The sequence below is a fragment of the Manduca sexta genome, chromosome 7, assembly GCF_014839805.1.
Source record: "Manduca sexta isolate Smith_Timp_Sample1 chromosome 7, JHU_Msex_v1.0, whole genome shotgun sequence".
Taxonomy (NCBI): Eukaryota; Metazoa; Arthropoda; class Insecta; order Lepidoptera; family Sphingidae; genus Manduca; species Manduca sexta.
Window position 1 is genome coordinate 5539239 of NC_051121.1, and position 27763 is coordinate 5567001.

Sequence of the window (27763 nt, forward strand, 5' to 3'; positions counted from 1 at the left end):
AATCGGTAAATTCTAAAAATAACTAAGGCAGTGTGACCGAAGAAAGCCCCGTTCAATTCACGTATTTGGTATTTTTTTGTGTTGTAATTCTCAGACATCACGGTATTCTAAGTTCTTTTATTATTAAGTTTTATGATTATGTAGTGACATGTTGCAAATTAATCTAAGTTTTTTTTTTATATTTTTTCATGTAACGTTGTGATATATATTTTTTCATTAACTGGCCCTTTAAGGTTTCCGTTACCTTATAGGAAAATATCATTGTAAATATTTAATAGAGTTCGCTATGCAGGCATCTAGTACCGCACGAAATATATATACCACAAGAGGTTTTAAATAAAAACCCATCCTTCAGGTGAAACGCTACCTCTTTTAACCCACACAAGCACATTTTTCCCCCGCCGTACACGAATACGTGGATTTTTCAAATTATCAGGAAATTACCTTTCCGCGCCGAGCTTTAGTAGCGCGTAGGTGCATATCAACTAAAAGTAAAACAAAAACTTGCTATTGAAAATGTGGAGCACCGTACAGACGGCGTAGTTGCACGGTGGGCGGACAGGGGGGCGGATTTGGGTGGTAGTTATGGGGGTTTAACGGCTGCGGCTAGTTATACGGCAACATTTAGGAGATTCCCACGTAAATAAGTAGTGTCACTTGTATCTCCCGGGGGATTTCGCGAAAAGCGCATGGAAAATTCTAGAATCCTTTGAATGGATTTAAATAATTGGCGGCAGGTGGCACTCCGGGGAGCGTTCTTTATATTGCTTGCACAATTATAATTCGCTTAGCGTGCTTATTTAAATCTCCAATTGATATTAAAATTGCAAAGTGACTGCGCTTTTGTTATTTCTTTGTTAATCTACGACTGTTTTATGTGTAAATATTACTATAACGTGTACGATATCTTAATAATATTGAATAAACAATTAGAAGACCGAAATTATTTTAAACGTTTGTTCCTTATGTTTAGGTACATGTATAAAATACAATTAAAATCCGTAAACCAATTTTATTTCTATCTCTATAAAAATAGATAAAGAAAAGTGACATTTGCAAAGACTAATTTAAACCAAACTTCGATAATTTCATTCGTTTCTCTACATATAATACTATAGTGTTCCAGAACAGACAAGGAAGCTAAGTATCCATATTATGCAACGATATTTCCATCTCACGATGTAACTTCGACAAATATAAATTACCTCGCAACTATTATGAAGTTAAAATAACTACGTCGACATATAATGAAATTCACAATCTTAATAACAAGCAAGATTTTGGTAAGTGGTAGCACTAGTAGAGGAATGCTCTAGATTCTAGTCTAAATGAAATAAAACATATTAAATCTATACTATTATATAAAATTTAAGAGTTTGTTTGTTTGAACGCGCTAATCTCAGGAACTACCGGTTCAAACTGAAAAATTCTTTTTGTGTTGGATAGCCCTTTGTTCGTGGAGTGCTATAGGCTATATATCATCACGCTATGACCAATAGGAGCGGAACAGTAATGAAACATGTTGCAAAAACGGGAAAACATTATTAGTTTTGAGAGCTTCTGTTGCGTGCACTGCGTAAACGGTTAAAGTTATGTAACAATGATGTATAACGGTATTGTTCCTCTTAAAAAGTTCCACAAAAATATATTATAAAACAAAAGGCCCCCGCTGCATCTGTCTGCCTGAACGTGTTAAACTCAAAAACTACCCAACGTATTAGGATAAAATTTGGTATGGAGACAGTTTGAGACCCTGGGAAGAACATAGGCTCCCGGGAAAATATATAGCGTGATTTTTAAAACGAAAAACTTTAGCCCGAAAAGCTTTATAACGCGGGCGGAGCCGCGGGCAAAGGCTAGTACATATTATAATGTCCTTCACTTGAAGTTACTTAACTATGGACATTAATTGTAACACACATACGTTTTCTTCTACACTGATCGGTTGCCACTTACTCATATATATAATAGAAATATCTTCGAAAATTTCTAGTATAATATTCTTCAAAGAGAAAAACATCGAAGCCATTTGAACGCTCTCCGAGTGGCCTCCCGCGCGGAAGTCGTCGGAAGTGGATTAAATATGCAAGACGAGGACCAGAAGCTGGTGGAATCGATGCCGGTACACGGTAGTGTGTTAAGTAATTGCCGTCTCTATTCTGTCTGATGTATATTCATTTACATAGGAACTTGGAAGCGTTGTAAAAAAAATCGTAACCTCTAATGAAATGGGTTGGGTGGGTATTTTTTTAAAATAATCTTGTGTACCATCCCACTTGGTATGACTCCCTAAAAATCATCAACTACTAATATTTATATGATAATTTTCTCATTTTTGGGAAATCGGTTAAAATGGAACCAGATATTTAAGGCTTAGGTAAAATATTATTTCATCGGTAACATTTTGAAACCGCGAATCTTCCCAGACATGACCTATTTTTATCAGACTCTCCATTCTTCACTTCTTTCTGCCAAACAATATTAGGTATTCTTTAAGTCATTCATAAAAATAGAAAAGACAGATAAACATTCCCACTCTACTATCTACATAAACTTTTTCCAACCACGGAACACACACAGACATGATATTATAACTTATTGATAATGAACACGCCCCTGTATAACCAAAATCTACCTCATTATGATCGATTAATCCAACTCATTAGTCGAATACGCTTAAATACCGCCCTGTTGATCGATATTTGTTTTAAGACCAGCTGAGTGCCGGATCATAATTATAAAATTCAATGATTATAAGGTTATTTAAGTAGGTAATTTTCTGTTCTATAATTGAAACTATGTTCAAATGACAGTGAAAAATGCACTGGCTTCAAATATGTGTAGGATTTTATAATATCAGCTCTGTAGTATATATTGGCCCACAGCTGGGCACGGGTCTAATACTAGAGGGGGAGAGAGGGATTAGGCCTTAGTACACCATGTTGCGGATTGGCAGACTGTACATTCTCTCAAAATTTTTATGAAGAACTTCTCAGGTGCACTGGTTTATTGGCCATATTTTCTTCACAGTTTAAGCAAGCGATAATTTACATAGAATACACACATATCTTTTGATAAGTCAGAGGTGCGCGCCCTTGAGTTTTGAATCTACGGACATTCGTCTCGGCATGGCAGTCCGTTCCACTGTAACTTGAGTATAACTTAGTAACGCAAAAAAATGACACTAAGTCAATTAACCTTACAACTGCTGAATTCAAGGTTTTAATATAGATTAACATAATTATAATTTTTAATTACCGCGTATAAAACTACAAAATTGTAATTTCGTGTTGATGTATTTTTTTGACCATTAACGTTGTACAGCTATGTCTCTACCTGATCTACAAAAAAAAAACGTTTATTTTATAGCTCTTGACCCATTCCATTTTGGAATTGGAACATGCTTTTTCACACATATTGCAGAAACGATTTGGAATAATTTTTATGATCAGACGCTTTATTTATCTCTACAGCGGCAGATAGAGATAAATATGTGGCCCACTAGGTAATCGAATCTGAATTCGATCTGTATTTTAGGCTACAGCCCATTACCACTACTCTACTTATCCTTATGGTAGGCAGCGGCTTGTCTGTGTCCCTGACATTGCCAAGTCCATGAGCTGCGGTGGTCGCTTACCATCAGGCGGGCCGCTAGCTCATCTGCGTATACTGGCAAAAAAAAACAAAACACTAGAAGTGGAACAACCAACACTCCACTAATAAACTCAATAATAAATCCAAGGAACTGGCCTCGCCACGACGCAATAAACTGCTGAACGTACTTTATACATAAACCTTGAAGGGACAAATGTACATTTGGAGAAACTTTCATCGACCCCTAATAAGGCAGAAGCGTTTTATCACAATTTTATTATTTTCCATTAATTCCGAGCAGTAAGCAAGCCGCTGAACCCGTGCCGACCGCTGCGTTATATAATATATTTTTTATTACCATTTTGTTCGTGAAAACTACACAGAATTCAGTAGAGGATTAAGTGAGAGATTTTCAACTTGCATTTTAGTTTTTTTAAAAGCAAATAGAAGTATTGAAATGGCTATACAATTTTAAATTAACTTTAAATCCATTGTGATAATAGTCTGGGTTTGGTGAATACGAAAAGCTCGAAAGGTTATTAAATTCCAATGATTGCGAAGTACGGGCGTCTCCCTCACGTCGGGGAGGGGGCGAGGGGGGATATTAGGCATCGTCCACCATGCCGGCACAATTTTTGGACGAAATTGTGTCAGAAACTTGTGAGTTTCAAAGATAAATCTTCCTTCTCGCAATTATGTTTCAAATACATAGTTTTATAATTATTCAATCACAGAAACAATACCGATATCCACAAAATAACTTTCATGCTATCGCCTTAATAAGTCACATTTTAAACCACATCAATTTCACATCCAGATCGTGTTTAACGCCTGTCCATATATAAACCAACGTTCCGTTCCTAACGTGTTTACGCATTATCACTGCGGCTAATCCGCAAGATTTCGGCGACAATAAGTGCAAGTGAAACGGAACGTAACAGTGGTGTTGTAAAATTCGCAATATCATTAGCGGGTCGGGGCCGATGAGTTCCGAACATTCGTCGGCGCCCTTATCTGTTGCTCGTTATTGCTGCGACGTTTTAAATGAAACACCGTGCTACGTAGTCAGTACGACGCCCCGGGGGTGTCGACCCACGGTTACATTTTAAATTTAATGTTCCAAATTGAAAAAGCGTTGACGTGTTCAATGAACGGGTGGTAGTGAATGCAATGCATTAGCAAAGTGGCATAAATTATATGATTGAATTGGTTACTATATTATAATTCTTCAGAGAATAATAAATTAAATAATGCACATATTATAAATAGTCAAAACTACTAATTCCAGAAAGCGATCACGCGCCAGTCCAAATGACCTTGACCGTTGTTCGACCGCTTATTTGCTTCACATTGTATTGTAATCAAATAACATTATTATCAAATAAGTACCTACGCTGTTTGTTATATGAATTAACACTTTGGAGTAATCGATTCCAACTTACATAGAATTATTAAAAGGGACGAATCCGTTTCGGGCATATTCAATATTGTAATGTAACAATAAGCTTAGGAACACCTTTAAGTGCCGCGTACTACTACTAAATAGACCTCGGTTTGGGCTCGGCCATTTTAATATTTAATAGGTATACGCTCAGTGTTGCCAAATCAAAGGCGTGGGGATGTAAAACAGTAAACAAGCACCAAGAACATTATGTATTGATTTAATTAGTTATTAAATATGAATTATTACCAGCATTTAAATTGTAGACCAATGTTTAAAATGCAAATCGTAGTCTAAATTCATCGTGAGTATAAAATCAATGTACTTCAATAATCCTTGTCAGTCTCTATTATGCAACAGTAAACACCAAATTAGACTTTTATTGTTGATTATAAATTTAAGTACTCGGAAATAATAAAAGCACCGTTTGATAGTTATTTATTTTTTCCATTTGCCACCCCCTTTACGTGTCTGAGTGCTTACCTGGCCGGCGCCGAAAAACTCGACGTTTTTTATGTCGCGAGGACTATTAAAGCCGTTTGTGAAGTAATTTTTATTTCGTATCATTTTATTTATTGTCTCGTCATAGTGATAAAAAGTTCAATAGAAAAAAATGTTTACGTCAAATCGTATAACCGATTGGAATATTATTGATTGAGGAGCCGTTCTTGAATTTCTGCTTTTACAAGTACATATAAAACAGACTGAGTAAGTACGTAAATATATGCAAAGTTTTTAAAATGTTGACACTTACCAAACATAGGAGGGGACGTATTTAAACCATTTGGTAACACGACATCTATTGTATAAAATCAACAGTAGAAAATTCAATGTCACACCAATACCACCTCCAAAAACCTAAACAAATACTGTTTCGTTTAAAACTCAGCACAATATTAATATCTTTACATAAACTTTTACCCCTGAGTCGCATGTCTAAAGTAGAAATCATAACAAGCGGCGTCAGACACTGTCGTACGGTGGACACTCCAAATTAAAGAACAAAGCATTCGCGGAGCAGCAGTTTTAATGGGGGAATACTACACACAAATGGAGAGATCTGAACGTGAGAGAGGGCTTTGCCACTAATTGGAACAACGCTAGCTAAAACAATACACAGACGACACGTATAGGGCACAGTTTTTACATTGCAATAGACCGATGGATGGGTTTGCAATTTTTATTTACAAATGACGCTTGACTCGACCCTGTTACGGATTTGTGTTTCATTAATTAGGATAGGTTTATGTATTGTAATGTTTGAATTTCCTTAAAAAAATCTAAGTGGGCAGCGTGCTGGACTAAGGCTAAAGCCTCAATGGTAGAGGAGATCCTAGCTCAGCAGTGGGAAGTATATAATTCAGGGCTGGTATTAACTATAACGTCATTTAAATACTAATTATATTGTAGAAATTTAAAACAATGACTGACCTATTTAGCGTTAATCTTGACCTGTCTCCTGGACTGGTTAACTAATTTAATAATAATAATAATATCAGCCCTGTATTATATACTTGCCCACTGCTGAGCACGGGCCTCCTCTACTACTGAGAGGGATTAGGCCTTAGTCCACCACGCTGGCCTAGTGCGGATTGGTAGAATTCACACACCCTCGAAATTCCTATAGAGAACTTCTCAGGTATGCAGGTTTCCTCACGATGTTTTCCTTCACCGTTAAAGCAAGCGATAATTCACAAAGAATACACACTTAATTTATTAGAAAAATCAGAGGTGTGTTGCCCTTGGGATTTGAACCTGCGGACATTCGTCTCGGCAGTCCGTTCCACAACCAACTAGGCTATCGGCGTTTTTTTAACTAATTTAATACTGCACGAAAATGCTCATTTTCTTTATTAAAACTCGTTTAAGCAAAACTGATCATAATTAAATACATTATATCACGAAAAACTTGTGAAAAGAAAGCCTTTAATAAACATTTTAAACCGACATTCTCAAGACATAATAAATTAACCTCCAAACAATATTCCTACATCCATGCGATCAAACCGTTCGTCTTAATTAATAAAAACGCGCACTACAATTATCCCCATTAGAGTTCCGGGAGTAAAGCTCGGCAGGTGACCGCGAAACAAAACGCCCGCCAAACAATCCTTACCGATAGCCGGGAACAAAGGAGCGCCGCGCCATCGGGACTCTCGTTTATTGAGAGCGCACACAGAGGGAGAAAAGCTTTCCCAACCCCAAGCAAGTCAGCCAGACGGAAAAATACTACGGTCGCAGATTGTTTCTCTATGTCGGGCACGCGAAATGCAAAGCATGAAATAATTATGGATATAGGAGTGCGCGACATGTTCCCCCCTCTACGCCATCACCCGACGCCACCCCCCCCCCCCCCCCCACCCCGGGAGCACTCGTCTCAAATCTCCGATCCCCAGTCTAGTATGTCGACAAAACGTCGTCGCAAATGTGGCAAAAAGGACTTGTTGCTTTTATCGCAGTCGTGTTTTTGCGTCGGATAAGTAGATAATGTTCAGCGTAAACTGTTTTGCAGATGTTACTTACGCATTCAGATACACCCGCTTAACTATAACGCATTTACACAAAACGAAGTGGCAAAAAAGAAATTATACAACAAAAAATAAAATGTTTTCGAATAAAATTGCTCTGAAGATGCATTTGATAGAGTAAAGACGTGACTAACGTTAACAAACTCTTGCAACATATTTCACCACATATTCCTTATCACACTGTTGTAAATGCTATGATCCTATAACTTATATACGCAACTTTCATTATGAAAATACAGAAGCTTGTAACTGATCTCAATATAACAAATCCCCGTCTAAGATAACTTACTTTACGTAACTTATAGACAGGTAATCCGTCTCCTAATCCTCCATTACAGCTTCATCGGCATATTTACTGAGTCCATCGTAATTATCAGCGGAGACTGCAACCGTACAAACCGACAAAGATTCGGAATGCCGGCCAATCTGTTCTTTGACGGGTATGAGAGCGGTGGACCGTCGCCGCGCACCGAACTGCAGATAATTGAAATAGCTAACGTTGACCATCGGACCGCGGGTTACCGGGTACACGGGACTAGGGTGATCGGCACGATTATTACTTGTCTAGAATTACACATTCTTGATGCGACGTAAATGACTCTACTATATCTGGTCCCCATCAGGTGCAATGGGCCACTTCATCGTGCTGTTATGACAATAATACACTTGGTATACCGGAGCTGGAGAGGAAATGCCTATCAAATATTCAACTAGAAGGATATCCTTCTCCAAGCCAAGGGTCATCTGCGGCTTTAGAGCATTAGATGACCATGGCAACTGGGCCCTACATGAATAAAAAAGACAAACATAATTTATTGTTGAAGTTTAGTTTAATTCTAGCTGATCTTTATGAATCACCGTCAGTAATACCCATTAAGGCAAAATGTATTGGAGTGCGGAAATAATCTAAACAATTAGTCATGTTAGAAAACCCTTACAGCATCAGAATTTACACAATATTTCCCTTTAATTCGCAATTCGTTGAGTCATTCTCAGCAATGATTTTCTTGTGGAACTATTTATATATATACATTTACAAAATATCGCGTGTCGAATTATATAAAAACCTACTCAATTATTTAGGCGTTAATATCATCGCAAAAAGTTAATAACGATCGCTAAGCAATCGGTCGCGCATTTACCAACCGATTTAGATCGCTTTTCAGGTAATAATCCCGCCGATGGCACGCAGGCACGCCGGCAAACATTGCTATCGGATGTTTGACGTGATTCCGCCGTCTAGTCTGGGCTGTGTGACCGCGTCTGCGCTTTCATAACACACCGCTAATTGGAACTGTAAACTTAGTATACGGGTATTACATAAAATACGTCGATTTATTATTTATAACTGATGTCCGACGATATATAACCCTCTTGAGAGATGACTGTCAAAACAAATCCTTCTAAATAAATCTTGCATAAAACTTGACGTTTCCCAAATCGCCTGCCCATTTCAGTTAGTACTGATCATCCGTGATTTCGATAGGTGTATGATGTTATACACAACCACAAAATTTTGTTATGATATAAAAATATCAAGCTAATCCAGGTTTACTTAAAAAGATGAATAAACCTCTTAATCAATTTCGTAATAGAAATCCTTCAAACTCGAAAGCACCGCAATCGACTGGCGACGCATAAAAAGCGTATTTCTGTTATAAAACAACGAAACAAAATCCTTTTAAAGTGAGAAGTTAGTGTCGGGGTACGGAACGGCTCGAAGAAGCCGGAAGCGTCGGCGACTAAATAAGTAAAAATACGGTCTAGCCGCCGTTTCCGCAATACGATACGCCACCAGACTGCGAAAAGACGGCACGATATTTCATAAACAGGGAGAGGGGGGTGCGCAAATCGAGGGTTGAAATCATGGAGGGCATAAAATAGTATTATAAAAATTTGTACCATAAATAATACCAAGCATTTTTTTACTCTAAGTACACTTCTGTTTTTATTTCAATAAACAAACGTCTAGTGTGTATGCTAGATGCGTGTCTCCTATAAAAATCCTCTAAATCTACGCCTGAAATATCGACATTTCAAACGCCACGTTATTTATTTGTGTGTCTATTAAAAACGGACGGGTTGAGGGCAAATAATACGGTATTGTGACGCGATACATCGGGCCCAGTGTTTATACGTAGTATCGAATGCTGCGTGAAATGGAGCGCGGTTCATTCGGAGGTTTATTTAATTGGTCGCGAACGGAACGACCGCCGCGCATAAACGTCCCGTATTCCTGTATAGTGGAAAGTTTTCGTTTGTATTATTTTATTCATTTTACCAATACGCTGTGTTTGTTTTGACAGTTTTAAATGTGATGCCGTGCGGTTTGGAATGCAGTTTTGTTAAATTTTACATTTGTTATTGTTTTAATTGTTGCGAACGAAACCAATTATTGCATACTTAGCAACCTTATTAAATAAATAGCAAGCATAGTAATGGTTAATGAATTGATTTTATTATGTATCTCCTTATTTATACCAAATAACTTAGCAATTGTATGGAAAAGAGTACTGACATATAATTAAATTTGACTTCACCCAACGTTGTAAATTCTAATTAAACTATTCCTTATCAAAACTCTTACGATATACCTATAAATTGTTTTCTTCGACTTTCAGCCAGCGATGAGAATAATCCCACTACAAAAAAGCCAGAAGATAAAATTAGAATCATTGAACTCGGAATTCACTCATATTTCTAACAAATCATTTCCAAACATCGACTAAAAATAGATCTATCGGATAAAAATCTCGAAGGTTATCGAACCCCGATCAGGATGTTATCTTTAGATGTCAAACATCCTTTGTACGGAAGTGGCTCTTGTAACACGTGTTGTCGAGCGTCCTGGCGTTAGAAACAATCACAATTATCTTTATTATTAAGATTTTTCAAGCAATAACGGTTTTAGGACTTTCTTTTGTTATTTTAAGTAATTTGAAAATAAATTCAGAGATCTATATCCTCATTTATCAATTTTTGTATTTGAACAAAAATTACATCTCTCATCGGCTTCACACTCCACTAATTAAATGATCAATTAATAAAGCTGTGCTTCATGCGCAACTGTAAAAGGTCACTAAAGCAATTCAAACATCAAAATCCTTTAGTGGAAACCAATTTAACCTCACAGCACGCGCAGTATCTACGGGTGGGATCTCAAAATGTTATTCGAATACGATACGTTCAATAAAGTGAGTGATGACGTACATACCTTCCTGAATACGTATATTTATATTTTCTAGATCATCCCTAACCGAGTTACCGGTGACATTTAAAGGCGTGGGAGTCGCTTCTACAAAACTCAAACCTTAGTGGATTTCAATTTATGATGTTTTTATTTGAACCTCAAATCTCAACTATTATGACACAAATTCGTTTAAATTTATCTTTGCAGTTTATAAAAGAAAGGCAGATTATTTTTTATTTAATTTGATTAAGTTTTGTTAGTGTACGCTTTTCAATGCTGAGATATAAAATTGCCATGTTTTATAAGATGTTTTTCAATTCAATTTCTGGTCGGAAACAGTTTGTAGGTGCAAATATGACAAAAGGTAATAAATAAAGATAGACCATTTTCATTTCGCTTAATTTCGGTGCAGATTCAACTTTAAACTTTTGTCGCCAACATATTTAAACAATATCGATTGCTTTGTGTTTAACTTGTACGCTTAAAAGATAACTGAAGGCTAAAATTCGCCGAACACACATCAAACACACAAATCCATATGTTTTCAATGTACACGTATTTAACTCGCAGACGTCTAATAAGCAATCAATATAACGTCCGAAGTGACCTACCAGTCCAGTAGTTAATAACTAAGACCATTCCCGTGCATCTCATGATAAATAGTCCGGCAAACAAATTAGCAGCGTGTCGTAATGTGTACACATAAGGTATATGTTTGTGCATCAGTCAATGTCAAGTTCATGGCGTGCTGGCGCGGATGGAGTCGGTTACATAACATTCAATAATGGCAATATTACGTTGATTATGTGAAATGTATATAGGTGGTTAATTTGGACGAGTATTTAGATATTATTGACTATACGCTATTGTCAAATAAGGATCGCAATCGCTTTTTCGGTCTATCTCAAAAATGGAACAATCAGAATATCTTTGACATGCTTACAAATGAGTTATTTTGATAGTTCATTCTAGGAATCGGATTGAAGATTGAGATGGGGATCGTTTTTGGAAACTTCTGTTAATGTATTATATTATTAGGGGTATATTGCTGGATCATAAATAAAGTTGTTACGTTTCGTCATTAAGATCGTGAAAAGGCAAAAGTATTTAAATCCCAATTCTAACAAAGCCGTTGTTGCATGTTATTTGAAGTTCCATCAGCATTTCACAACAGGTAGGAAAACAACACGTTTTAAGCAAAAATCCATTGAAAACAGATTGTAAAAAATTTAACGCAGTAAAAACTTTTTACTACGCTGTTGTGACCCAAACTGTTACCGAAATATCCTAGCTGAATGCAACAGCGTCGCCCACACACTTTTCCATTTTATTCCATTGCACGAGTATTTTTACTGCATATATAAAGTCCAAAGAATGTAGTGCAGTGTCAATAGTAAATATTAAACTGATTCTGTTTGCACATTGAATCAATCAGGTCGCGGCGTCTAATGGTATTACGATCACTGTTTGAGTAACAATCGAGGTATATTGAATCGTTGCATACTGTCGAGGTCAATTTTATTTTACCAAGTAAATGTTGTGAATTGTAATTAAATTTAACTCGTGTATTTTGCATGGCGGTGGCATTGTTCAACGCAGTGTCAGAATTTGTTAGCTGAAAATTTCACAAATATTTAAGTTTTGAAAAGTACTTTTAGTTCTATTAATTTACTTTTTCGACTTAGTCTTTTTTGTCGATTTGAAACGGGAATATGGATAACAATCGTGATTTTTAATCTAGATTACCAAGAAATGTCTTGAGATTTTATCTTGTTACCAATGTGTACGAAACGTCAGGATCATTAATGTCCATCGTCCTCTTCTCAAAATTAAAAATAAAGTCCCCATTACCTGTCCATTATACAAAACAGTAGATGAATTTTTACTGACCAGATATTAATTTACATTGACCTTTCTCCCCTTTAAATCGCATATCACCAGTTTAATATCGACGTTCATCTCCGGAGAGCAGTTTGTATCGATTGTTTTATTTGCAGTCGAGTTTGTAAACGGTCTTTGAATTATGACTTAGCTGGCAGTTACACCAAACGCAACATAACTGAAAACCGTCTAGACTTAAGTTCTCATTTACCTTCATCCCCACCATATCGCATACACATGTCATCAGTTTATTATCGGGTTACATCTCCGGAGCCTAGTATCGATTGCGTTTAATTGCACACGTGATTGTGGCGGTGATCGGGCGACGACGCGTGCGGATTGGTTGCACTGCGCGTCGGAATGCAAGCCCGCTCGCCGCGTCTCGTGTCCAGCGTTCTGTTCTCGGGCAATAATCTATATATTACATAGATAATAATTTAGCTAAAAATCAGATTATTTAAGGGCCTTTCACAACCTCTGAGCAAATGTTATTCGTCACATAAATGTATTAGCCAATTAAATACAAAACTTACACTCCAAGCTATGCCCCCAAATAAATGGTAATAAAATGAGTACCATCTGCATTAGATGTTCAATATGATAAATGTCTGAAATTTGTGAAACAGGCCCTATCACGAATATACGAATAGTAAATGTTTAAAATTTAAAGTAAATCCATCACTATTTGATCTAGATTACGATATGACATCTACATTATTTTCGAGGGTCTATCTAAAAACCTAACCATAATTCGACTTAATGTGTCAAGTGTTGGTATGTTAATATTAATCCAACAATAAAATATATTAAAGAAGTAATGTATACTGTTAAGAAAGTAAAAAGTACGTAGTGGCAACTCTAACCGCCCCCGTTGAATATGAACTTGCGGAACCGAAGCTCCTTTAAGCTCGATTTTCAACTTTTCGTATCTAACTTCCACTATCGTGCATGTCGTTTCGCCGAGTTGAGAAGCGGTTTACATACTTTTTGTTATTCATTTATTCTGTTTTATTAACAATAGCAAATCTTTGTAATCGTATATAAATTAATGCACGAGGTATCGTGGCCGGCAGCATTGACGTGATCATTTTTCTACTGATACCCAATTATGTATTTTTATCAATTAGCGCTGCAGATTATGTTATTAGACTTCAGTTTCTTTAATCTCATGCAAAAACCTAATTATGAATTTAGCTTATATTAATATTCATAATTCAAAGCATACCTATTAATAATTTGATGCGAAAAATTTAAATACCTAACTCAATCAACATTGACCGATAATATTTCAGTGTATAATTATTTCACTATCAATATCACTGTTCGGAAAGTGGAAAAACTAATAGAATTTAAAGTGAGAAGTTAAGACGGCGCGGACGAGAGCACGTTTCCGCATGATGCAGCCGGTGGACCTTTTTGTAAGGAGAGAATACGTCACATTTTTGCATAACAAATTTTTTAGTGGCTTCACACGCTATTTGCACGCCATTTGGTTCAAAATATTAAGTTGATGTGGACTATAGTTCATTTCATTTTAAATATGAGTACATTTGAGATGTATTAACAACTGTACGGAAGAAAAGAACAACTAATTAATGGGCCATCGCCACCGGTGATAATTGATAACCGTAAAACATAATATCATAATACCAGGAGAGTCATATTAAGATAACCGACTAAGGTGGGTTCTGTTGATACGAACCCACATCCCTTATAAGAAGATACTTTGAGAATACAAGCGCTTTAACCGCTTTTTAAAATAACGAAAAGTATATCAAGATATACATCACCAATAAAACGCACCCAATATACATCAAAGCGGACACAAATCACTTTTTTTATCACCATTAAATGACGAAACTAACTTCCCGTACGCCAGAAACACCATACAGAACTTTGAATTACAAAGTTCTACTGTTACTCCACCATGTTCGACAATCCTGAGACATAAGATGTCAAGAACCATACGTATTAATAATTACAACTCAGTACCGCTCTTAAGTGCACTATCAGTTGAGACGCTGTCACATTAAATGCAGTATTTTAATATGAATCGACAACAGCACAAACGATAATTTAAGTCACAGCATTGACGGATTTTTACAACTTACTTTTGTTTATTAAACAACGCCAATCAGCTGAGAACAAGCTCTTAAACGACAAATTAAGCTTTAGTTATTAAACAGTTTAATACACTAAATGTATACTTGAGTTGTTACTCAAAGGTGAAACCCATTTATGCTGTCCCAAGTCTCATGTTGCCCCGTGATTAATTACACAACAATGCCCTTGTTCGAACTTATTTCCACGTAGCATTGTTATGATACTATATTGACTATATAGCATTGATGTCCGAACGATTCCTCACGTTAGTCACACGCGATCATTTCTCAACAATGACTCACACCGCACCGCCGCCAAAACATATCCGAACTACGGTCGAAACGGCAATAATGCATTACAAAAAATAAAAAGTTATGCGTCATTAAAAGCCGATATAGTTGTTTGTTTTGGTAGTATGCGAGCCCCCCCCCCCCCTCCCTCCTCCATGAATGGGCAGACAGAGGTGCAACTTGTATGCGCAGCTTGCCGAACTACTCTTTGATTCATGATACAAGTTTATCGTCGTATTGAGATGAAATGTTAAGTCGGAGTAACTAAGATATTTGTGAAACGATAAATGCACATACACAGCTCCGACGAGAAGAACCCCTGAAATTACAAAACGATAAGTACCCAGTAGTACGCAGTCAAGAGTCAATAAACGTTTAAGAACAGTTTTGTGAACTATGCGGTGCGGAACTGTAAAAAAAAATAGAGTCGAATTAAGAACTTCCTCCTTTTATGAAGTTGGTAAAAATAGAGACGCTTCGATTCTAAGTCTGATTGCATCGGATTTACGTATTACATAACATCCTGTAAATACTGATTTAGTAAACACAAAACATGCTTGTTCGTGCAAAACGTATTTAATACGTCGACTGCAAATTTTAAATGCATACATTCTTATAGTAATTATGTAATACGTGACAGACATTATTTATTCACAACAATATTGTAAACATTGTATTCAAATAATGAACAACTAGCAAAATGTGACTTTGTCCTTTTGAACCATTGACATTAAAGCTGTGCAAATAAATATGAGATTTCGGGATCATCATATCTCTTAACATGGAGTATGCGAGGGCGTAAAAACTATATCAGATGAATAATAACAATAATAACTAAGTATGAAGTTTTACATCTTAGCATTTAGATGATCGATTTGAATTTGCGCAAGATAAAACAAACGTGAAATAATTTATACAGAACCCTGTATCTTAAATCGATTAATAATTTGTACCACAATAAAATATAAGTTGACGGCGGTACAGCGATCAGTCGGAAAACCAAATTCCTAAAATTGATACCCATTTGTGGTCTTTCCTCCGTTGTATAAAAGCACTAGGGCGATGACACCGCATAATAAGTGCAAAGTTAATTGACATATTGCACTCTCGGCAGCCGACGTCGAGCGGCGAGCGGCGGCAGTCGGCCGCTGTTCGTAGATAATTCGTGGCCGATGCATTTTTGATACGCGCCACGCCGCGCCGCCGGCCTAGCCAATATTTGAACGGGACAAACAAACACACCGGCTGACGTCACTCACACACACATTTAGCATATTTATGTAATGCATAATTTAATTATTATTTAATGCAGTTGGAACAAAAAGTACGTTGTAACGATGTAGTTAAAAATATTATTTTCGCGGGGTGAAAATTTCAACAGACAATAAAGGACATCTACCAATCCTGTTACTCTTGGAGAGCTTATTTTGTAGTGCAAAGATACGACCGTAAAATTGTTTTTCCTGCTTACTATCTTCAAGATGATAATGATACAGGCACGCTTGGGTTCGATCGCGAAGTTTCCAAATCAACATAAAGTTAGACTAAATTGCTCTCTTAACTCATAATATGTAATTTTCAAAACTAAGTACAATTAAAAATTACTAGAAACATTAAATGTCAAAAACAGATGTTATGATGAAATATCTGCATTCACGACCCGCCTTTTTGCATATATATAGCTTGAATATAATTCAGCATCTGTTTATAATGAAAACAATTAATGTTCTGATTAATATAATTTACATGTATCTACCTCTTCTCATCTCTCCATCAATCAAACATAGATTGATAGACAAAATACATTTTTTTATATACCTATATAGACTAATAAATATAATATTAAATGCCTCACCGGTGAACGTGTTTTAAGATATGTTACTAATTCTTAGGTAGGATGGAGACGCAATAAGTTGTTCATGATCAACACCATTTCGGTGGTGGCATTCTCGCAAATATATATGGAAAGCATACAATAACAATTCCATTTCATTCGATTTAACAGATTAAATCTTTACTAAAAATAACTCAATAAGTTAATATTTCTTATCAGCATCTTGTCTCAGACTCTTAAATAATTTGATGCAAAAAAGTGACTTAAGTTTAAGGAAAATACTGATTAAAACATTTCCCAGTAAAGGGTCAAAGAGTAAAGACGGTTTAGAAAGGCAACAAATAACATCCGAACGCACATTAATTAAATTCGAATGTAATTTATTATATTAGCTTCGAAACGAAACAAATGGAATGTTTTTACGCGATAACAGCTTTGAAATGTATGCAATGCGTCACGTACGGATCGCGGCACTTGAGATAAAGAATATCGTAATGTTTCAATCAACACTCATTTTATAATTAATTGAATTTGTATTAATATTTAAGTTTTTATTCATTTTTTTATTATTTAAAATCTTTTGTAAAATCATTTACAAAATTATTTTAAATATTTTATATAAATTACATAAAAAGTGTCAATAATAAGTAATTATATATATAGTAAAAGTGTTATATAATTTTAAAATTATAATCGAATATAAAAATAACACGACTTACAAGAACTAATAAAAGACTTGGTTAGTCGAGTCCGACCGGTAACCATTAATAACATAATTAAAAACCGGACAAGACAGAGCAGTATTCGCAACAAAGATTCCGTACCCAAAAGTATTTGTCTTTATTGACCCAAATTGAATACCCAATATAATAAAAAATAAAATAGTGTTTGAATTTTATATTCCCTATTAGGCCTGACGTCCACACAATGATTCTGGATTTTTGTGTTACGAATAGTAATATTACACCTTAATATCATGACATTATAGTAGATATTTCGATGATAATACTACAAAAACATCCAATGGGAACTGCACCTTATGGCTCCAAATATAGAGCTTTTTAGAAAACGAACACATCAGCGAAAGTTAAGTAAGTGGGTTCACTCGGTACCCGTCGTATATGGAACCCTAAAAATAAAATCCAGCCTGATTGAACATTACGCCTTCTCAGCATGAAACCTAGTCGATCACCTTGCTGTGAGACAATCAAGATTCCACATAATATGCGATATAATATCCAACAGTCATTTACGATGTCCAGTAACAGATTGTCAAATAAATGTGAAAAATAATATACTATTTTGCCTGATCTGCAAAATACGTTAATGTTGGAAAAGAGATCCGCAGTCCAACTTAGTTCATCGCGTAATTAAAAAACTATCTTCTAGGCTAAGATCTTCAAAACTTATTTTCAACCAATTGGATGGATTGGTTGAAATACGATTTATAGACATTAGACAAGGATTTCAAAATATATGAAAAGTAAAAACACAAAAAATGCAATAAGACAAAGTATTTTGTAGTTTACTTTGCAAAATCAATATTGGCGAGTTCAAGTTACTGGTCAATACAGTAATATGGAGATAAACCGGGCACAAATTGAACAATATCCGGGCAATTCTGAATCGACACTCACTCTAAAATGCTCAACTTGAAAATGGAAGCCAGATTCGGCCACGGATTACTGTTGCCTATAACATAATATACACAATATGAGGTTAGACCTTCTAACCAACAATTAAACCACAGATTGCTCTCCCTTGGCTAAAATAGACGACGTGCTATATTGTTGCTATACAAAACTCGCGGGAACTTCAGGCATGTTTTTTAAACTATAAAAATTTGTATTTTTTTATGAATTTTCTAGGTAACGTAGTTGTATTGCGGGCGCGGAGCAACACGAGAGATCCTGGGTTTGAATCCCAGGTTGGATTAAATTGTATAGCATTTTTCTGATCAGAATCAGGGCGGAGTCTGGAATTTATTCTCGATAAGGCGATAAATTCGCTCCCTATCTCTCATGGAACGGAACACACATGGCGAAACGTGGATGCTGTGGTTGCATCGCCTACGCATTCGGGGATAAAGGCGCGACGTGCGTTTATTTTATATAATAAAAAATTTTCACACAGGTGTATTACATTCCGTGTTATAAGTCGAAGTATCCGCAGAAGCCAGCACGCAATCTGCAAAGGTAGACAAAGACAGAAGCGGTACGCCGTCACAATTACCGCGCGCGACGCGAGCCGACGTTAATAAACGTTGTGGGAACGCGCCGACGCCGTCGTCGGACGTCGGACATCGGTCGTCGTCCGCACACATTCAAACATGGAACGATAATTTACTTTTAAAATCGCTACAATTAAACGCGTTCAAGTTTCTCAGTGATTTGTGCGATATGGTGATGGATTCGCCGTTAGGTAAAGAGTGACGTAAATTAGTTTTGAACGTGAGTTTGTAGTCCGTATCTACCTACCCTTTCTCTGGATATAAGCGTGATTGTGTCATATGATAACAAAAAATGAATTGAATAGGAAAACAAATTTTATAATGTGAACATTTTAAAACTAACTCCAACAGTCTCACTTATAAACTTATTTTAACGTTAAGAAGTGATTAAGAATTACTTAAATATCTGTCAAAAACATCACCGGTTTCTTAGTTTAAAGCTTATTAAGAGACAAGATGGCGGGTTTTCACATACAACTGACTGAGTAAATTTGTGTTTTAACTAAGCATAGCTTTGCGAAAATTTATAAGACTGTATGTGCCATGTCTATATCTCATAATGAGGACTAGTTTTTTAAATCTGAGATGTGACCTTAACTTCCCTTCCGGGATTAAAACCCACGTCGCGCGAATACCACTTACTAGCTAAACCGCGAGCCCTCATCGGGGCTATTAAAATAAAATTACGATGGTATGTGGAGCGGTCACGATTTCCGCAACGCATTAGATAGAGTTTTATTGGTTGTGATGTCTTTTGTACGAATGTGTACTGTGTATGTGTATTTTTTTATGTTGTAACACACACATGCAAGTCTCGGTTTTGTATAAGAGTATTACATTTCATCATCTGGCGTGTATGACACGGTTGTTTAATTGTTATGTGCAAAATTTATTATCGTTTTAATGTGTTGTTTATTACCTAAATGGACTAATGTTTCTTCTTAAAATGTTACATTTTAATACTATTTAAAAACTTCCGGTTAAGAATAATTTCAGTGCATAATCGATTCCGATGACTTTTAAAAATATTTTCCAATGTGAAATTGTTAATTTCAATGAACTATGTGTTGTTAGATGTTACTATATGTATTCAGTACATGTTTAAACAAAACTATAACTACTGGTGCATCCATCTGAACGTTTGTGTACAATCAAATACACTGTTTTGATTAAGGTTTGTATAGGCAGTGACATCATTGCTTTAATTGCAACTGTGATGGAATCATGCATCGCTCACAGCATATTTCGGTAAAAGAGCGAAAATAAACCCGACTAACACCTCGATTGACATTGCATTTGCGCTATCGTTTTCGAAATATATAGTAACTACAGAGGCATTGCAGAGATTTAGTGTGCTCTCAAATTTATTCAAATGCAATTTAAATAATCTGTGAGAAAAACCGTTTGAATATCGTCAACTGAATGAAATATGAAATTAGATTACAATATGGTCGGATGAATGGCTAAATCGTACAAAAATTCCTTCTCACGGACGCAACGGTACCGGGCGACGCACGCGCACGTTCGGTAAGGTCACTGCGTCGGAGCGCACGTCTCGCTCCCACACAGGGATTCTGTAATCAATGCGAGCGGGACAGCAAGCTATGCAAATGAGTTGAGGCAAAAAACGAGCGCTCGACTCACTGTGTCGACTGTCGAGTCGCCGTGATTGATTAGATGCACCTTTTTCTCGTGGAAGCGGACTTTCCGTGGAATCGGCGCGGACCAGCGCGATGCGGCCGGCTCCCATTGTTGCCAGTTTCGAAATAGCTTTGCCTTATTATCACAATTGTTCTCGTTTCGCTGGAAGATAAAGCGATAATAAATACATCGTAAACTCGGCCGGCCGGTCCGGTCAGTAAAAATTATACTCGCGCGAGTCGACTTATAACGCGACAATTTAACAATAACACGTACGCCCAGAATAGCGGTACAGTATGAGGAGAAATGTGTTGACATTGTGAGAATTTAGTTTATTACCGTCCGCGCCGCGGCGTCCGTCGCTGCCGAACGCAAACGCGGTGCAAAAAATATTGTAAACCCGTTTTATTTGCGCACGTAGCTCCATCTATCGTCACGCAAACGCATTATTTATGTAAACCACAATAAAAATAAAACATTATTAAGTGCACAAAGAACAAGAGCAATGTTAATTAACGAGCGAAGCACGATATACATCGTCATATACACGTCTAAACTTGAATAAAAGAATATACCGGTAAATAAATTAAACCCCATAATGTGCCGTGTTTACTTTCACAGTTCACGGCCGCTGTTGAAAGCGGCAAATGTTCAATATTGTCCGTCTCTTTTGCTCTAACACGTCTGCGTTGATATGATGCGTATTGCCATCTCTGTCCTTCGGTGATTTATAGCTTAAGGAGCTTTACATAACCGCGCTGGCTACTTACTACGTGTTGTGCTAGTGCCAGTTAGTTAATCATGATTATGACGCGACAAATTAATTATTTTATCATGTTTACATAGTTTATCGTGTGGGAGTTTTTCCAGTTTGCATATTGGACGGTACGCGTTATCAAAACAATTTCTAAGAAATAATTGGACACTTCCAACACAATACAATACGCAAGGACAAAAAAATTTAAAATCTATTGTCGTCATCGGATTCAATTAAATTTTTTGTGATGTTTAATGAAACAATCTGATGGATGGCAGTCTGTTTGAACGATAGGATTATATGAATGTGTATTTCAAAGGAACTTGTTGGGTCAACGGCCGTCTGCAGGATTCCGTGACATTTAAACGGCAAATTTTCCTTTAGAAAGGCTCGTGCAAAATTACATTGGCGGTAAGTACGCGTAGATTGTGCGAATATTTGGCGTAATACAGGTATTGGGCCCTTGATTACGCGGGCCACATAGCTACCACATTCCGACACCATTGAAGTCAATTACGGACCGAGATTGCTCTAAGTTTCAAACTAAATCACTCATTCCGAAGTGATTAATCTTCGGTGTTGTTATATGGAACAGAAACTGTTATTACGTAAGGTACGCAACCGTACATTACCATTTCTTTTTAGACTAATTTAAATTTGCATTAACACGTTCACTGATTAATGAACTGTCTATAAAAGGTTAATGGCTAATACAATAAGTAACATAATTTTTAACAACAGAACCCTTGAACATATAGAGTTGGAGATAGGCAATAAAAATTTCGATAATAAATTAAATCTCACACCCATCTAAATTCAGATCATGGCACATTATCTTTGTACGTGATTTTAAATTAACTTACACGCAGACCGGCCTTAATTGACCCTAAATAACAAAAGACTGGTTACAATAAAACCTAATTGAGCCCAACACTAGTAACGCTCGGTACGTTCAACTATAAATAACAAAGGTCAAGCAATATGAAGATATTAGAGTAATAACACTATAACACGTTTGATAACAGAGAACAAATGTTAAGTGAGACGCGAATGCATTCTGTTCAAATTGCAATTGAATTAGAAATTAGAAAACGTTAACTTTCACGTAATTGACCCGCGGTACGTGTGTTGTAGGCGAGACTAATTATAAATTGTCAGTTCATTAACAGTTTTGCTTGTATTAATATCGCTAGGGAGTGAGGACCTTTGTGGTAGCTACTGTTTGACATACATGGAGAATAATACGATATTAGTCTTAAAAACGAACATGCATAAATATCTCGTTTAGTCTTTTAGTTTTATAACCGTATATTAATGATTTATGAGAATCAATGTCTGTCTCGGTGGAGTAGTTGTATTACAAAACGACTGCTCTCGGGTTCGATCCTCTGGTAGGAAAAAATAATGACGAGTTTTTCTACTCAAAATTAGCCTGAAGTCTGTCAATTGTGCCCGATATAGCGATAGGCTCACCTTCTATCACATCATGGTCACGGAATACACACTCTGATCAATTATCATAATCGTAATACCTTTTAATAACATTAACATTAGTTACTGATTTATTATCGTTGTTTACATCAGTTTCCTCATCTAAACGAGATTCGAAAGACGAATCATTTGACGTCCAACACAGCCGAGTATTTTCAAGTTGTACATCGACACGAAAAAAAATCATTTGCAGCGCAGATCGGATAAAGTGGATTTCGATATAGCAGCCAAGTTAAAAGCAATTTGGCGGCTGACGTGGCACGGCGGTCGACTTCCGAACAAGACGTCGCGAGATCTGCAAATATTTGCTCCGAATTTGGGACTAGAATTGTAGCTTGATAGTTGACACTGAGGACCTTAGTAGTCTGCGAATGGATTGTGATTGTTATTTCGGTTGTATTGACTGTTTGTCCTTTAAAACTCTTGAATAGTGCCATTTTTCTAATGTTTACCATCAGCCATATACTTTATTGATAGAACTACTTACCGGCTCGACTCCAGCATCATTTTGTGTGGCCTGAAATAAAACAAAACCGCGATAAGTACTAAAGACCTTATGAAATATATTCCATCAATATTTATGTACAATTTCAACAAGCTTGGATACAACGGGATGTTTGACCGGGAGTCAGGACTCACAAATTTTAATGAACGGAGATAATAGTACCAAATTTTATTTTGCAAAAATGTATACCAAAAACCATTCAAGTGCTAAATAATTACTTTGGTTATTAGCGGAAGGTGTAGCTACAGTCGAATAGCCATCTGACAAGTGATTCGCTCGTTTCGTCATTCAATTGTATAAAATAATAACGAATGGTATAAAATCATACAAAAGAAATTTATTCTACTAGAATATTACCGTGCGTTACTAAATTTCAACACACTTATTCGATTACAGAACAGAATATTTGTATTGCTAACACGATGCGGTCTTTTTATCCTGAAACGACAGGCACACGGCTCGAATACCCCCAAATATTTCTACATAATACTATTTTGATATATTTTACGAGCCGGGATTTGGTCGCGGGATCTCGGACTATAAAGGTTGTAGATGTTCATACATTAGGGCTATCACGTGACTAAATAATGATCTCAAAAGGATTTCATTATAAAACTTATTTGCGACAGTAAGCTTTTCAAAATATATGCAAGCGTTAACTCGTATACTCATTCGGCATATTTTAAGCGAGAATAAACATATGTATTTTAATGAAGTTTGTTTGAACTTGTGTTGTTATTTAGCATTTTACTTATAATATAAACAAAATTATTCTTGCATTATAATTAAATGTAGTCTTGAATTTTTTTTTATAGCTTTGAATGACGAAACGAGCATGCCGTTTGCCTGATGGTAAGCGATACGACCGCCCATAAACAGTAGAAACACTATCGAACAAATGGAATTACAAAGTATTGTCCGGTATTCCACTGCGCTCGCCTTCCTAAGATATGGGATGTTAAGTCTCATTATGTCCAGTAGTTAACTGGCTACAATATTCTTCAAACCGGAACACAACAGTGACTACACACTGCTGCTTGGCGGCAGAAATGGACACTGCAGTGGTACCTACCCAGGAAGACTCTCACATACGAGAGACCTACCACCAGTGAATTATAAATGTTTTTAAAAATAGACCCTAAATAATACACGCATTTTAAAAAGTTAGGCCGAAATATTTGGCCAGTACGATTGGTTAATTTATTATTGCAATTGGTTAACTTTTCATGAATCGTTTATTTACTTTGTTTTGTTATATTTTTGGCGCAGGAAACGCGGCCTAAATTAATGGTTAGTGCTTGCTGTTCAGTTGATATAGAACCTAAATATATGTGACTACAACAGAAAGCGAAATTATTTGTTGAAACAATTGCTTAAATCAATTAAATCAGAGCATAGAATCAGTTGTCGTTACGATAAAGTTGACTGGAAAGTTCCAGAACAGGTAGTTATTTAAAACAAAGAGTCTGATGTCTTGTGCGTGTTTAAGTGTTTGTTTGTTCAAAGTCGGCACAGACGAATTTACTTCACAGCTTTCTCTCGATATCCTAGGAGAGTTACAATAACATCTTAATTCTGATATTATTGAGATATAATTTGCGAAACTCTTAGGGCATTTGTTCAATATACATTACTTAAATACCTAAACTGTAGTTACTGTATAAGTAATTAAATAACATCTGAAACATTTTTAACTTCTAGTTATTGTTCAACTGAAATAGCCTTAATTGTTCCGCTGAATGTGTATTCAGTGAATTTACACACATTGTTCAACCGAATCGAATAAAAGCTCAATTTTTATTGGTTATTTTATTGTCCGCAGTAAGCGGTTGAGTCATTTGTTCCTATCAATAAACTTCGGCTAGAGTTTAGGAAAAATTATAAATCCGACCGCGAAAACAATAAAACTGCTAAAGGAAAACGCCGATAGCAATAGAGCAGACATTAGTAATCGTGTTACAAAACTGCTATTTATAACAATATGATTTGCTACCATCCACCATTTGATGCAATAGTGCTGATTAGTTTTCGTGGAAACAGTTTAAAATCATACAGCGGTGATTAATTTTTACACTGTGCAAAATTCAATACATTTCTGCAATATCATATGCTAGTATTCGTATACCTTAGTTATGACTGGAATAAGAGTTGAATAAAATATACTTAAATACATAATCCAAACCATTAAAAACATTATAAAGAAAAACAAAGAAAAAAGTTATTCTAGAGCTACCTACTCTATTCCAACACAATCCGTCACGTCCATATAAATACACTAAACAGATACAGTATATCATTCTTGAATGGACTAATGCCTACGCACATTCGGATCTAAAAATTCTAATCGAGTACACGTGCACTTATTTAAGTGCATCTACACTCAACCATCAGTGCAACTGCACTAAGTTTAGGTGCATATGCACTCAAATGATCTTGTATTTGTGATGAATTATGATAGACAAACAACATCAAACGCAATATATTAGACAGAGAGTATTATTGTTCCTATAACAGTGAGTAATACGTGTCGTTTTACTTGAACTTTTAGCATTTGTCGTCCGTCCCTTATCTGAAACAAGTCTTCGTAGTCAACGCGCTGTCACCACACACGGCGGCGGCAATTAAAAGATATCAATCGGAAGGTTCAACGCACCGGCGCGTCACGGTTGGAGAATTCCACTCACCATAACTTCGCGAACAGATCGCCAAGGTCGTCGAGGTTGTCGTTTTGGCGACACCATCGCTTGCTGCGCCAACCCATCGCATTATCACATCACTATAGCACATAACACCTTATTGACATAAGTTTTGATTATTTCGATCTCAATATGTTAGCAAGCCAATTATTTTGAAATATATCCACGTCACCAGTAATACGCACAATCAGTTACGGAATGAACATCAGCATGGATATTAAGGTCCCGCGACGCAACGCTGCAGCAAACGTCTTCGGTCATGTAACACAGGTCACATAAGTTTACACAAAAACCTCATCCCGTTCGCATATGACTGAAGTAAAAAAAGATATAACAACGGCAACGTTATTTATTAAATTCGTCGAATTGTGATGAGCCGGCTACATACAAGGAAATTGCGTAAAACCCATTATAATGAATGAATCTCTCCGCAAACGCGACATTCACACAAAGTTAACGACTAATTGTTTTAATTAAAGATTTACAGCGCGACACGACATAAGTTAACTTTGTTTCTTTGTTTATGTTCTGTAGTGTGATATTTTTGTTACTTGCATCTAGAATATTCTTTATTGGTTTTTGACATTAAGCTGACCTGTCTTCATACAAAATTCAGTCACTTAGGTTTCTTCGATCTTCATAAAGCTGAACTTGGACTATTCTAGCTTTGTAACTGCACACAATGGACATTGTTAAAGGAAAAACGAATGCCGAAGATTACTTCTCCATTTAAATAGGTGAAATCACTCGATTGATTGATTTTTGTAGTTTTTGTTCGTCGTTACTACAAACAGTTCGTATTGATGTTGTCGAAGCTTATAAATAAGCTCAGTCGATACATTTACTAGAAGAAAGTACCTAAAGTAATTTTATATAATGGGTAAATAATGTAAAATAACGTCAACCACGCATGGTGGCAATGTAAACTTCTCCTAAGTCTTCAAGCCACCTACGATATGGTAAGAATGTAATTAATTTCATTATCTATGGATAATTATCATATAACACGATAATATAATGAGTGTAACATTGGGAATTTCCTAATTTACCGGAAAGATATGACACATTTATGTCAATGCCAAAACTCGAGGCACACTGAGACTAAAAGCGTATTGGATATATCAGATTTTTGCTTTAAATGTAACAAAACAATATTTGTAAAAAAATACTTTTTTTAAAAAAATATATTTTGTTATGTTGCAATTGTAATAGATGAATATAGGTCTTACCAAAGGAGTCATTTATTTTTCAAATCACCCTGTATAAGATTAACATCTTATTACACTGAAGCAATAGCGGTACATTTCGCAACGATGTTGTATAACCCAGTAGTAATCGCTAATCTGCCTTGTGTTATATTATTACTGCAACAGTCTTAGGGAAATTTTATAAATCGTTTATGTTCGTATTTTGTTTTCGTCATATATCTACATAGGTTGTATGGGATTAAATATTTTTCTTAATTTTTTTCCAAGAAATTTTTCGGTATTTTATAGTTATTCTGTTATTCGGGACGAAATGAATGCAACAATTAATAGAAGATGATAAAAATCTTCACAGCCGTTAAGTTATAATTGGTGTG

General features: G+C 36.1%; 1 protein-coding gene across 3 annotated transcripts in view; it reads right to left on the bottom strand.

Moving 5' to 3' along the window:
* LOC115441411 (AF4/FMR2 family member 3-like) overlaps positions 1-27763 on the bottom strand; it is a 259154-nt gene that overhangs the window by 145837 nt on the left and 85554 nt on the right. For 2 of the 3 annotated variants that reach the window (XM_037447626.1, XM_037447627.1), the window contains one exon: positions 23468-23497. The exons of the other annotated variant lie outside the window; for it this stretch is intronic. In XM_037447626.1, the coding sequence (XP_037303523.1) occupies positions 23468-23497 (30 nt within the window). The remainder of the gene's footprint in view (positions 1-23467; positions 23498-27763) is intronic. 3 annotated transcript variants of the gene reach the window in all.